General features: G+C 52.5%; 4 protein-coding genes and 1 non-coding gene across 5 annotated transcripts; 3 read left to right on the plus strand and 2 right to left on the minus strand.

The window, feature by feature from the left end:
* Positions 1–1,172: 1,172 nt before the first annotated feature.
* Positions 1,173–2,329, plus strand: ColSpa_05027 (endopolygalacturonase 1; the record flags this gene model as incomplete). The annotated part of the gene is made up of 2 exons (XM_049271239.1): positions 1,173–1,373; positions 1,445–2,329. 2 exons carry the CDS (start codon positions 1,173–1,175, stop codon positions 2,327–2,329), a joined length of 1,086 nt encoding a protein of 361 aa, XP_049127196.1.
* A 489-nt stretch (positions 2,330–2,818) lies between these two features.
* On the minus strand, positions 2,819–2,901 carry ColSpa_tRNA_143. The gene is given in 2 exon segments: positions 2,819–2,853; positions 2,865–2,901. It is a non-coding gene; the product is annotated as a tRNA-Asp (tRNA).
* A 542-nt stretch (positions 2,902–3,443) lies between these two features.
* On the minus strand, positions 3,444–4,533 carry ColSpa_05028 (polysaccharide monooxygenase Cel61a; the record flags this gene model as incomplete). The annotated part of the gene is made up of 6 exons (XM_049271240.1): positions 3,444–3,487; positions 3,537–3,913; positions 3,964–4,217; positions 4,279–4,308; positions 4,375–4,383; positions 4,441–4,533. The coding sequence occupies 6 exons, from the start codon at positions 4,531–4,533 to the stop codon at positions 3,444–3,446; spliced, it is 807 nt and encodes a 268-aa protein (XP_049127197.1).
* A 3,222-nt stretch (positions 4,534–7,755) lies between these two features.
* ColSpa_05029 (aminopeptidase) lies at positions 7,756–9,298 on the plus strand (the record flags this gene model as incomplete). The annotated part of the gene is made up of 2 exons (XM_049271241.1): positions 7,756–7,862; positions 7,933–9,298. The coding sequence occupies 2 exons, from the start codon at positions 7,756–7,758 to the stop codon at positions 9,296–9,298; spliced, it is 1,473 nt and encodes a 490-aa protein (XP_049127198.1).
* Positions 9,299–9,814: 516 nt separating this feature from the next.
* Positions 9,815–11,373, plus strand: ColSpa_05030 (delta(14)-sterol reductase; the record flags this gene model as incomplete). The annotated part of the gene is made up of 3 exons (XM_049271242.1): positions 9,815–9,852; positions 9,917–10,224; positions 10,283–11,373. The coding sequence occupies 3 exons, from the start codon at positions 9,815–9,817 to the stop codon at positions 11,371–11,373; spliced, it is 1,437 nt and encodes a 478-aa protein (XP_049127199.1).
* Between the last annotated feature and the right edge of the window lie 1,767 nt (positions 11,374–13,140).

The following is a 13,140-nucleotide window of genomic DNA, read 5'->3' on the forward strand; positions in this document are numbered from 1 at the left end:
ACGGCATAGGGGGAGAAAATCTGCTGAGTCAAGACGAACTAAATCCGCAGAGTCACACGCGCGTGAGCCAGCCGCAAGTTTCCGACGGTACCTCTAGCTTTGATCGATGGATTCGGGATCTGCTTCTGCTGCTGTTTACGCGTGACGGGTTGACAGGCAAAGTTGGTCCCCGCTTTAAGGCAGCAGAAGTCGAGGACGGGCTTCCCCGTCAGAAAAACGATCAAGACATTCCCGCCAATGAACGCAGGCAAAATGAAGCCATTGTCCGGAATGGGAGGTTGCTTTCCGAAAAGTCAATTCTGTTGCAACTGACGCAATCCCCACTCCCATAAGTCCCTGAACTATACGTGTTCGAGCCCTGACCACCATTCTGACGTGCCAGCTATCCGGGAGCAGATTATATCATTTGAACTTTGATCAATTTAAAGCTCGCAATGTCTGACCACAAACTTCCACCAACCATTTGCCCTGCCCCCGGCATCCCTGATGGTCAATTGTTCCGTTACGCGTCCTGTCTCCCCTATGCCCCTTTCAAATGCGGTTTAGGAGCTCAATGTTTCTCAATAAACAAGATCTCTGTGGAGGCTGTAGAGGCGGCACGGAACTCGGCAAGCTGAGGGAGGCACCGCCTTGAGTAAAGCTGAATTTGATTGGGGCAAGTGCCGGACGACCCTGCTCAACAGGCGTTAGCCTACGGCGTAGGACATGGCAGCTTGTATATGTCAATCGCGGAGATGGTACCGGTGGGCAGAACCCAGCGTGATTCTAGAAATTCAGGAGTTGTGGTGGAGCCTATCTGCAGGCGCTATGCAAGGGCCAATCCCGGTACTGGCGCTGCTCTGGACTGGGCTTTCGAGCTCTGTAGTCAATTTACCTGACTCGGCTAGTGTTTCCCCGTCCATGGAGCGTCTAATATGTCACGGTAAACATGAGCCGTTCGTGGCCAAGCTTTGGCAAGGCTGTGCCAAGAGATCCATTGATTTGGATATAAACCTAAGTGCAGTTCCTCCCCAGAACGCCAAGAGAAGAACCAAGACATCAAACCCGCAGATCTCTTTCAACTTACCATTCTCAAGTCTTGGCTCATTCCTTTCGGCCACTTTTTATCCTAAACATTCTGATACTGTGTATCAAGTCACTCTCTAAGAACACTTTTCTGCTACCTTAACGAAATGGTTTCTTCCCTTCTCGCTCTCGGCGCCTTGGCCGCCTCCGCAATTGCTGCTCCTCTGGACGCCCGCGCCGGCTGCACCTTCACTGATGCCGCCTCTGCCATCAAGGGCAAGGCCAGCTGCACTACCATCGTCCTCAACAACATTGTCGTCCCCGCCGGCACCACGCTTGACATGACCGGCCTCAAGGCTGGCACTCACGTACGTTATGGCTACCAGCTCCGGACCAGTTGGTCGACCACTTCGACAATCCGACTAACACGTGAACATAGGTCACCTTCCAGGGCAAGACCACCTTCGGCTACAAGGAATGGGAGGGTCCCCTCATCTCCTTCTCTGGCTCCAACATCCTCATTGACGGTGCCTCTGGCTCCTCCATTGACTGCCAGGGCCAGCGCTGGTGGGACGGCAAGGGAGGCAACGGCGGCAAGACCAAGCCTAAGTTCTTCTACGCCCACAGCCTTAAGAACTCTAACATCAAGAACCTTAACGTCCTGAACACTCCCGTCCAGGCTTTCTCCATTAACAGCGCCACCAACCTCGGCGTCTACGGTATCAACCTTGACAACTCCCTCGGAGACTCCAAGGGTGGCCACAACACCGATGCTTTCGACGTCGGCTCCTCCACTGGTGTCTACATCTCCGGCGCTGTTGTCAAGAACCAGGACGACTGCCTCGCCATCAACTCCGGCACCAACATCACCTTCACCGGCGGTACTTGCTCTGGTGGCCACGGTCTTTCCATTGGCTCCGTCGGCGGTCGCAGCAACAACGTTGTCAAGGACATTGTCATCTCCAACTCCAAGATCTCCAACTCCGACAACGGTGTCCGCATCAAGACTGTCTACGGCGCCACTGGCTCCGTCTCCAACGTCCAGTACACCGGTATCACTCTGTCCAACATTGCCAAGTACGGTATCGTCATTGAGCAGGACTACGAGAACGGCTCCCCCACCGGCAAGCCCACCGCTGGCGTCCCTATCACCGCCCTTACCATCAGCAAGGTCACTGGAACCGTCGCCTCCTCCGGCACTGACGTCTACATCCTCTGCGCTTCCGGTGCCTGCAGCAACTGGAAGTGGAGCGGCGTTAGCCTTACTGGTGGCAAGAAGTCCACCAAGTGCTCCGGCATTCCCAGCGGCGGTGCCGCTTGCTAAGCTTCTAGCACGCAACGGGTTCTCAGCTAAGAGACTGAGTCGGCTGATTGCTGCAAGGCAGGTCACTGGAGACGTCGACACGGTCCTTTGCTGGAATTTCTTGTAATGAGCTACGCGTTGGTCTGAATCATCAGCTGAGCGCAAATTTGTTCCTGTACATATTTTCCTTGCCGCCTCTTAGATGTCTTGGGGCGGCCTACATACTCAATCCAACCTTATTCTGGATGCAATTGCCTCGCCCTGATTGTTTTGTCCCTCACTACCGACTGACGCCCCGCTTCAATGTTTAAAGTCCCAAGTGATAAACGACATGTCATGCTCCACTCCATCAATATAGTATTGGACAGGGCATCCTTGTGCTATGCATGGGGCCCTTGAGATGACTCTCATTTCCCCCAGAGCCACGAATGTTTGGTACGCATGGGTGACGCAACGCACAAAGTAGTAAAAAAAATCAAACTAGAAATTACCACCCAACAGCAAAAGAATCTCCTCGACGGGGAATTGAACCCCGGTCCCCTGCGAATCGTATGAATGACAAGCAGATATCCTCACCACTAGACTATCGGGGATTGGTGGATGTGTTCATCCAGTGATAGTTGGTTGGGAAAGCCGCTCGCCGTAGTAGTTATATAGCTTGAACAGCATACAGACATCCTAACCATTGAATTACCAAGGATGTGACTGTTGATGTATGCGACGCCGAATCTCGCCAAGGTGGTCGCAGTGAAAAGGACGTGCGCTAGGTGCTCGGACATAGCATTGAGTCTAATCGGCGATGCATACATTATCACGGGAGGAGACTCCAATCAATCATGGAAGCTATCGACAACCGCAGGTGTTAGTTGGAGGAGTCCTGAAGCCACCCATGCAGCAGAACTAGCCTCGTTCCTCATCAGACCTTGAGATAACTAGAGAATTTGTGCTAGTAGTAGGGCCCGGTTTACTTCACTGAAGGCGAAAACCATTGATTGTGTAATATCGTCTAGTTTGATACAAGACAGAGGTAGGTGTGTTCATTGCAATATCAACTATGTACAAGAAAGGTAGAAGGCATACGGGTCGGCAGACTGCTGATCGCTCGCATCTTGATAATCATGACTTATCGTTCATTCTAGCAAGTGAAAACGGCTGGGCCGGGGATGGTGTAAGTTGACGCTAGAGAAGATTAGCGACCATCAAAAGCACTCAGTTGGTTGTAACGTACCCTTGTAAGCATCGTAAGTGACGCCAGGATCGGTCGCCTTGTATGCACCTGGGAAAGCAACCAAAGATGTAGGAGTCTTGGTGCCAGAGCCGGTGACTTGCAGTTGATGACACCCGGGGTAGAACTGGGCACCAGGGTAGGAGTAGGCGGCGTGGAGAGCAATGATCTCGTGACGGACCAGGTAGTAGCCTGGCTTCAGGCAAGACGGGATGGTGTACTGGTAACCAGAGTTGGGAACCATGAGGGCGCTCTGTTCGAAATCTGAGTTAGAAAACTCGCGTCGCTTTACGTGCCCGATGACATTGTCCAAACTTACAGCAGCCCATGTGTTGGAAGTTCCGGTGCGCCCGCCTTCCTTGACCTTGAACCAAACAGCTCTATAAAGTGGAGTTAGCCTTGCTCGCCATGAAAAACCGAGTACACTTACGAGGTACCGGGTTGCCAGCTGTTGCAGCCAGCGTCAGGGCACCGTGCCATGTAGGTGATGACCGGTCCAACATGGGATTCAGGCCACAGAGTCCATCGGAGCGTGACGGTCGATCCCGCCGCAGCTGGGGCGTGGAGCGCCGCGGGTTGGGAACCAGAGATACCTCCCGCCGTATACCCTCCGCATTGGACATCGGCCAAGGTGACGCTCTCAACCGGGCCGTTGCCCTGGATAGGGCGCGAGATTCTTTGAGGCTGGAGGGAAATTTCGGTTCGTCATTGAACTCAGTCGGTAGGAATATAAGCTTAAACTCACTGCAGGGTTGGTGTAGGGGTCCGTATACGGCTGGTGTTGTTAGTTTCTTGACAGCGCGACACTCTGTCGTGGAAACAATGAGGCAAGAGCACTTACCTGATAGAACTATAGGCCTGTCAGCTTTGTAGTTCAGTTTGATGCAAGCTACAAGAACCGACTTACCTGGTAGTAGGTTCCGCCGATAGTGGCATTGTCGACGTACCCGTGCCCAGCGACAAGAGCCGCAAGGCCCAAGATACAAGCAGCGATCTGCATCTCGTCAAGGAGTCAATTGACGAGAGATCTGCTTTTTATGGAAAGATGTACTAAGGCGACGGAAACTGGCTACTGCGGGAGTTGCAAGCGGCAAGTTGTGAGTACTGTCGGAGACTGAACTTGTGAAGCCGGAAACTTGCTCATGCTTAGGAAGCTTCTTGATATTTATGATCATACCGCCCATTCCGTCAAAAGTCATTCATCTTTTCTCTCCTATCATTTCTACTTATCATTCAACCCAAGAGACTACGATAGCCCGACAGTGTGCTTGGCACGGTTGCGTTGGCTCCCTTCCGGCCCCGGTGTCTCATCACGAGAGCAGTGCGGTGAGCACGAAAGGAAATATCGGAACCAGGCAAGCGAGTGCCATGGCTCAATTTATTTGTTTCAATAAGTGGTGGTTGCCAATGAGGTTAGGGATAACCCGACACATACTTTGGAGGCGGGGATTCCACCAATTGATGAACACAACAAACTAAGAATCGGCGCTAGTCTTCCGCCAACACAGAGCATGTTTTAATTAAAGAGACGGCTAGAAGGAAAAGCAGGTTGCACTATAGATGTTTTAGTGCCGTTTCCGTGATGCCATGTGCCGTGAACTCGGATTCGGGGGATCTGCAATGTAACCATGCCTGGCCTTCCACTTTACATGCAGAATTGAGAGAGACGCCGAGCGCTAACCAAGCTAATCGGTCAGCCAAATCAATGGAATTTGATAACCATTGCGAGGAAGCCAAGGGAAGCAAACTCGAGAAGTTAAGCTTTCAACCTCAAACTCGTCAGGAGACACTGAAACTGAACACCTCTGCTCGGAAAAGTCGGCTTGAGATATTCGCTGTGGCGGCTATTCTCATGAAACAGTCCATGGAAAACACAAAAGCCGAGGGCCCTATCTGAAGCAGTGCACGACTTTTTAAAAATTCTAAATTGGTAAACTTTCATATCGCCGTAACACTTGCTTCCGCGCCAAGCTTGACTAGTTCAACCGTCGGTACCTCCATACCATAAACAATGCGCTGTGTGGCACCTCTTCCAGATGCTGTAAGCTTAGAAGGAGCGACTTAATGTGAGCTTATAGAAATCAACCACTTGTCATTGAGCGTAGTGATTGCGTTCATCCATCGATTATTGGAAAGCCATAAACACATTCCCAGGTGATAACTGATGGGATGTCAATAAGCGTGTATTCTTGGTTGGGCGCTGCGATCCTGGTCAATTCTAATCTCAATACAATTTTCCTCAACGAGAACCCACGTTTACCAAGTCACTCTGAATGTATACTGGATATATGATTGGCCCCCTTTCATGTCAATAACTTCAACTCAAAAATACTAAAATGCACGCATCAGGGGCATGATGAGCGACATACCTGGGTTGCGGGCTGTGACAGATTGTCTTCTCGCGTATTCAATACTTGCCAAGAAATGAAACAAGGTCTAGTTCCCTGGCCATATCAAGAAGGTGTATTCTGGTGGGTTAGGATAGCTCGTCAATTATTAGTGCCGGCTGGGGAGAGACGTTGCTCCGCCCTACGGCGCAAGAAGAGAACATCTCAAGATATACAGCATTTTATTACTAGAGTCCATTGCCCTTGGTACGATCTTGGTCAATGGGCCGGGTTTTATTCAGCATTTCTTTTCTTTTCTTATCCTAACTTCACTCCGACCGGACGTAGGAGGCTTACTCATTTCTGCTGTTGGTTCGGAGTAGGAAACAGCAACGTATTGCCATCGCACGGGCTATCGTCCGCAACCCTAGTATCTTGTTGCTTGACGAGACTACCAATGCACTAGACGTGGACAACGAAAGATTGTCCAGAGCGCACTAGCCGAGGCGGCCAAGAAGGATGACCGCATCACTCACGCCCGCTGTAGCGCATCGCTTATCGACGATCAAAGATGCCCATGTAATATTTGTCTTCTACGATGGAAGAATCGTAGAACATGGGACAAATGCTAGGATGATTGGCAAAGGAAGCATACCAAGCTTTTCATCTAGTCGATACGTGTAGATGCATCAAGCTCAAATGTAGCTTGTCAGATTTGGAGTGTTAAATGGCTAATCGTGAACAGAGTCGCGATGTCTCACCGTTACCTCGTAGGATTATCAGAACCATAGAGATTCTAGACAGCTCTGCTTGTTGAGATATACCTACAACACCATGCAACCGAGCTTTTCATACAACCTGCAAGATGCACCTGAGATGCCTGAAGCTCTAGACGGTTGCGTTGTCTGGTCTACGCATTACGTATGGCGGCCACGAATACCCAGCCTTCCAAGATTCTAGCACGTTGCCAATTACCGTGCATGACACCTAGCCTGAGCCGGGTTACGGACCAAAGACCTCGTTTAATGTCTTGGCAGCATGATATGACAGAACCCAAGACAGCAGGTAATTACTGACAAAGAATACAATGCATCGTCTACAAATTGCTAGCTACTAAACCCCGCAGGCAAGATAAAGCGAGGCGTCGCGTGTTCTCCGGGCAGATACCGAGGAGAATGATTAAAAACGCACGTTCCGAAGCCGGTTCCTGATCACTCTTGGCACGGCAGAAGAGCAGGATGGGCAGGTGCTTTTCTTGTTGATGCGCTGCTGAGCAGCCGTTGGTTGCAACCCGCCACCCGTCGATATGAAAAAGGCTTGGCACCTGCCCTATGAGGTTACATCGTGGCGTTCAGATATTCGAGCCAAGACGTTGTCAACCATGTCTTCGCAGCGATGCAGTAAAATTGCCAGGCGCTTTGTGCTGTGCCTCCGCCATTCTTCTTCTGCAAAAGATCGACTCCTTGCAGTGAGCCTCCCCGTCGTTGCGTAACGTGGCTCTCAATGCCGTTGGTCGGACGTGACCGGACAAGTTGATGCAGACAGAACCCCAGCAACGACATCAGAAATGCTTATCAGTAACGCTCAATTGAGACACTTGATTCGCCTTGTCTTGCAGCCCCGCCCCGAACCCATGTTCGCGACCAGGTCCAACGCGTGCCAAGCTCAGCTCAAAGCTTGAGCTCTCGACGAGCAACGCAATGTTGCCGGTCAGCGTGGCATTGAATGCAGGAGGGGAACTCGGGAAAGCAAGTTGACAAGCAGTGATGGTGTTATGTTTATAAGAGGGCGTCAATGCCCCAGAGTGCGGGCGAGTCTGCTGTGAGGTTAACCCGCCCTGCTCCTCTCGCGGTCTCCTTCCTGGTCTTGCCGAGTTCTTCAAGTCATCTCTCAAGATGAAGACCACTTACCTTTCCACCGCCGCCCTGGCGCTGGCATCGACCGCCTTGGCCACCGATCCTCTCACTGCCGACAAAATCGAGGCTGACATCAAGACCGTCGAGTGAGTCAACCCAACTGAACCAATACGTCCAACACAAGAGGCATGATCACTGATCAACTCCTTTGCATAGGCTTGAGCGCGTTCTTTGGAACCTCAACAAGATCGGTCGCGACAATGGGGGTACTCGTGCCTTCGGTACCCCGGGTTACAAAGCTTCAGTCGACTTCGTCCTGGAGCGCGCCCAGACACGCTTCTTTAAGCAGATGGATACCTGGGTCCAGCCTTTCAACCATACTTTTGAGCAGACCAACGCCATTTCCGTGACCGGCCCTGATGGCGAGGACGTTATCGTCATCAGCGCCGAGTACAACACCGCCACCCCGCTTCCCGGTGGTATCACTGCTCCCCTCATCGACACTCCCGTCGACGATGAGAACGGCTCCGGATGTCTGCCCGAGTCATTCGAGGGTATCGATGCCACTGGCAAGCTTGCCCTCGTGAAGCGTGGCGTGTGCGCCATCTCTGATAAGATCAAGAACGCGAAGGCCGCTGGTGCCCTCGGTGTCATCTTGTACAACCAGGTTCCTGGCAACGACATTATCAAGCCCACGCTCGGCGCCGAGAACATTGGCCTTCTAGTTCCTCTGGGCATTATCACGCTCGAGACGGGTGAGGCCTGGAGTGCCGCCCTTGCTGCGGGCGAGGAGGTCACCGTGACCCTTCTCGTTGACTCCATCTTCGAGGAGCGCGAGACGTGGAACGTCATCTCCGAGACCAAGGAGGGTGACCCGAACAAGGTCATCATGCTCGGCGCTCATCTTGACAGTGTCCTTGAGGGCCCCGGCATCAACGACGATGGCTCCGGCACCGCTGCTCTCCTTGAGCTGATGGGATCCGTCAAGAAGTACAGCGGCTTTCCCCACAAGATCCGTTTTGCGTGGTGGGCTGCCGAAGAGGCCGGCTTGGTTGGCTCGTACTACTACACTGAGAACCTCAGCTCCGAGGAGGCCGACAAGATCAAGTACTACTTCAACTATGACATGATCGGTTCTCCCAACCCCATCTACGAGCTCGCCACCTACAACAACAGCGGCATCGGTCCCCAACTCTTGGCCGACTACATCGAGGCCAACGGCAAGGAGGTTTCTTACGCTGAGTTCGATGGTCGCTCCGACTACGCCGGCTTCGTCGAGCTCGGCATCCCGACGGCCTCCATCTTCACCGGAGAGGGTGAGAACGACCCCTGCTACCACTTGGCCTGCGACACCCTTGACAACATCAACTGGGACGCCATCACCATCAACACCAAGGCTGCCGGTCGCGCTCTTGCTACCCTTGCGAACTCGCTCGAGGGCGTTCCGGCTCGTGCCACCACGACCCCCATCCTCCGTGGCCGCGCTGCTGTCATGCAGCAGTTCCGCCGCTGGAAGGCCCTGGCTGAGCACTCTCGCCATGGCAAGACGTGCTCGCACAACGACGTGAACAAGATCTACTAAGACGTGGTGTGCTGCCGTTAGGAGCGTCGGGGTCGGGGAGACACAAGAGTTTATGAAAATGTTGTACATATAGCCAAGAAGAAGAAAAGAAGTTGATGTCGGTAGCTTATGAGCAATAAGAGTAATGTCTCATGAAGCCCTGCTGAAAATGATGTTCGTCTCCGTGAACGCGGAGCCGTGTCCGCCTATCAGTCGGACCAGATCGTGCGGACGCCGAAAACCGTGCCTGTAGGTGCCGCCGTCTGGCGACGGAACCCCACCCCACACTGCGTCCCCTTTCGCGGTTTAGCGGCTCGGCGGCAGGAAATTGGGCTCGGTGCACGGCCCACCTCCGCAATTTTCGCAGTTGCTGCTTCTGCCCCAACGGAAATAATTAAGGGGGTTAACCCGGCGCGTCTTTCTCTGCTCTATAGATTTCACACTACCACGTCACTCGTCGGGAAACCAGTGTCTTGTAACGTGCAATTGACCCGACTAGTCACAGACAACACGAGTCAGACACATCGTGAGACAACCATGGCTCAGAAGAAGCACAAGTACGAGTTTGGTGGCCCGTAAGTTCGCGTCTCAACACCCCCGCGCCAGTCCTCACCCGCTGATCGCACGCGCCTCCCATAGCCCTGGCGCCACTGCCATTGTCTTTGGGCTTCCTGTGCTCCTGTGGACGTTCTTCTTCGTCTGCAATGACAAGACCGGCTGCCCTGCGCCTTCGGCCCTGAGCCCTCGCACCTTGACCTTGGAGAAGCTCAAGGCTGAGACGCCATGGCCCGCGGACGGCATCTGGGGTTTCTGTAGCTGGGAAGCTATGGGCTGGACTCTGGCCTACTACTTCTTGAGCTTGGTGCTCTACCGTATCCTTCCTGCCCAGGAGATGCTGGGCACGAAGCTGGTTCAGTCCGGCAAGCCCTTGAAATACCGCTTCAACTGTAAGCCCACCTATTCTGAGACCTCGCTTGAGAACACACAATTGACATCAGACGACAGCCTTCAACTCCTCAGTTGTCCAGCTTGTTGCCTTGGCCACTGGCACCTACCTTCAAGGTGCCGACTTTGTTGTCTGGACCTACATCTCAGACAACTACCTTCAGCTGCTGACCGCCAACATCATCCTCGCCTACGCAATCACCGTGTACGTCTACGTTGCCAGCTTCAGCGTGAAGCCCGGCAACCCCGACCTTCGCGAACTTGCCGTCGGCGGCAACACTGGCAGTCTGATCTACGACTTGTACATCGGTCGCGAGCTGAACCCCCGCATCACCTTGCCGTTCTTCGGGGAGATCGACATCAAGGCTTGGCTTGAGATGCGCCCCGGCCTGACTGGTTGGGTCATCCTCAACCTGGCTTTCTGCGCCAAGCAGTACCGCACCTACGGATACCTCTCTGACAGCATCATCTTCACGACCGCCGTCCAGGCCTACTACGTCCTTGAGGGCCAGTTCATGGAGGCTGGTCTCCTGACCATGATAGACATCACCACCGATGGTCTGGGCTTCATGTTGACGTTTGGCGACATCGCCTGGGTCCCCTTCCTCTACTCCACCCAGACCCGCTACCTCTCCGTCTACCCCGTTCACCTAGGCTGGGCTGGCATCGCCGGCGTTGCCAGCGTTTTCGCCACCGGTCTGTACATCTTTCGCGCTGCGAACAATCAAAAGAAGGTCTTCCGGATGCAACCTGACCACCCGAGCGTCAAGGACATGCCCTTCATCCAGACGAAGCGAGGGACCAGGCTGCTCACCGGTGGATGGTGGGGCAAGTCGCGTCACATCAACTACTTTGGCGATTGGCTTCAAGCTTCACCCTTCAGTCTGCCGACTGGAATAGCTGGGTATCAGATCCTCACCGCCGGCAGTGCCGTCTCCGGCGCGATCACGATGCTCGACGGCCGGGAGGTAGTCCAAGGTGCGGCCCGCGGCTGGGGCATGATCTTCACGTACTTTTACGTGTTGTACTTTGCCATTTTGCTCATCCATCGCGAGGGACGGGATGACGTCGCTTGTTCAGAGAAGTACGGCGAGGACTGGGAGAAGTATAAGAAGATTGTCAGGTGGAGAATTCTACCTGGGGTATATTAGACTAATACGACAGCGAAATGACTTTCTCTGTCAAGTACTAACGTACAATGGGCTTGTGGTGAAATGGCAATTACTAGTGATATTGTAAGCTCAGTACACGAAGCCAAGAAAATCATCTTGCGCCGTATTCGAGCAACACTTTCTCAATCAAAGGTGCTATGTTGTCGGCATTTTTAAATCTGCTCTTCAAATAAACCTTCCCAAACAACTCATTTGTGATTTCTCCCTCAAAACAATCTCTATGTGGCCCAGACCTACATATTTCAAGTGGTGACATTCCACTCAATATGCTGAATGAGTTGAATTGGCTGTTTGTTCGCCCCTCCGCAGCCGGGTTGCCAACAGCATTTGGCGCCGCTCCGTTCTCGAGCAAGACGACTACTCCCTCCAAGTCCAGAAACGAAACAGCAATCTGCAAGGGTGTAACGACATAATCTTCCGAGTCTGTCTGCGCTCCAGACTGGTGCAGTCTTTGGACTATGCACCAGTCATTGCAACTGTCGGGATGATTATGCCAAGCTATGTAGGAGACAAGAGCTGTGTCGCATTCCATGGCTTCACCCCAGCATTCGATAAGGAATCTCAAGGGGTTGTCATCCACCCTGCAATGTGCGGCAAAGAAGTCAACGACTGAGGCATGAAAGTGCCACTCTCTGCATGACCTGCCCCGATTGATAGTGTACAAGCGCGCGTCTATCGTCAGGTCAAGATTGGTCAACAAAATACTTGCAGCATCGCCTTGCTGTAGTAGTAAATGTGCTAGTTTGACAGCGCCGACCATAAGTAGTTGAACCAGAGTTCGAACCTTAGGGTGTGGCAAAGTGTTCCAGGTCAATGAAAAGAAAACTCCCTCGATATGATAAACAAAGCGCGTTCTATACGCGTAATTGAGACGCATTGATCTTTGCAGGATGCCCAGGAAGTGGTCTTTTTCCGAACTAAACCGTATGGCCAGGTTGGCAAGATCAGGTCTGTCTGCCAACCAATCGTGGTAAAATGGAACCAGCCCAAGGGCCGAGAAAGCACAGTAGATTCGGAAGTTCGGCACTCGCATTTCATCCATGTCGGACACATCTTGATTTGTCCACTGGTCAGTGTCGGAAGTGGTTATAGACTGCGCTTGTTTAAGGAGTAGCTCCGCCTGGTTGAGAAGGAGTCCACGGTGATCCAGATCAAGGAAGCGATCCGGCTGGTGTCGATGTGACGAAGCCAAATATTCGAGGACGGTATAATGAGCAAACGAAATTATGTGCCGTTCATCCGTTCCGTAGTCTTGATCTCGCTGGACTGTCTTCAGTGTAACTGTGATAAGACAGCCGCAGAGTTCGCGAAGCAATTCGATGTCATACTGATATTCCCGAGTACAGGTGTGGCTTCCAGAAACGTCGTTCTCAACGGCGTCTATCAGTGTGGGGCAAGGAAGTTCTTGAGAAAATACTTTGTCGTTGAAAAAATCCATCGTAAAGCTGATTCAACAATAATCGCATCTACTTTGGGAACCGCCTGGAAAATCCTGTCGTATGCATCGTCTAAGGTTTTCGGGAGGTTTCTCAACTCCTTCCCGATCGCCGCGTTCGTTCCTTTCACTCTCCGAAGAGCATCAATCTGACAGACTACCCAGCGGAACCTGGTCCTATGATCAGTTTTCGGATACAAATCAGACTCCGAGGTGTTGCAAGACTTACATTCCCTTCGCACTGACAGATAAGGCTTCCAAGGTCTCATCTTGCAACTCTTGTGGCCAGTTTCTAATCTTATCGTGGTTAT

Source organism: Colletotrichum spaethianum, assembly GCF_022836535.1.
Source record: "Colletotrichum spaethianum MAFF 239500 DNA, contig11, whole genome shotgun sequence".
NCBI lineage: Eukaryota > Fungi > Ascomycota > Sordariomycetes > Glomerellales > Glomerellaceae > Colletotrichum > Colletotrichum spaethianum.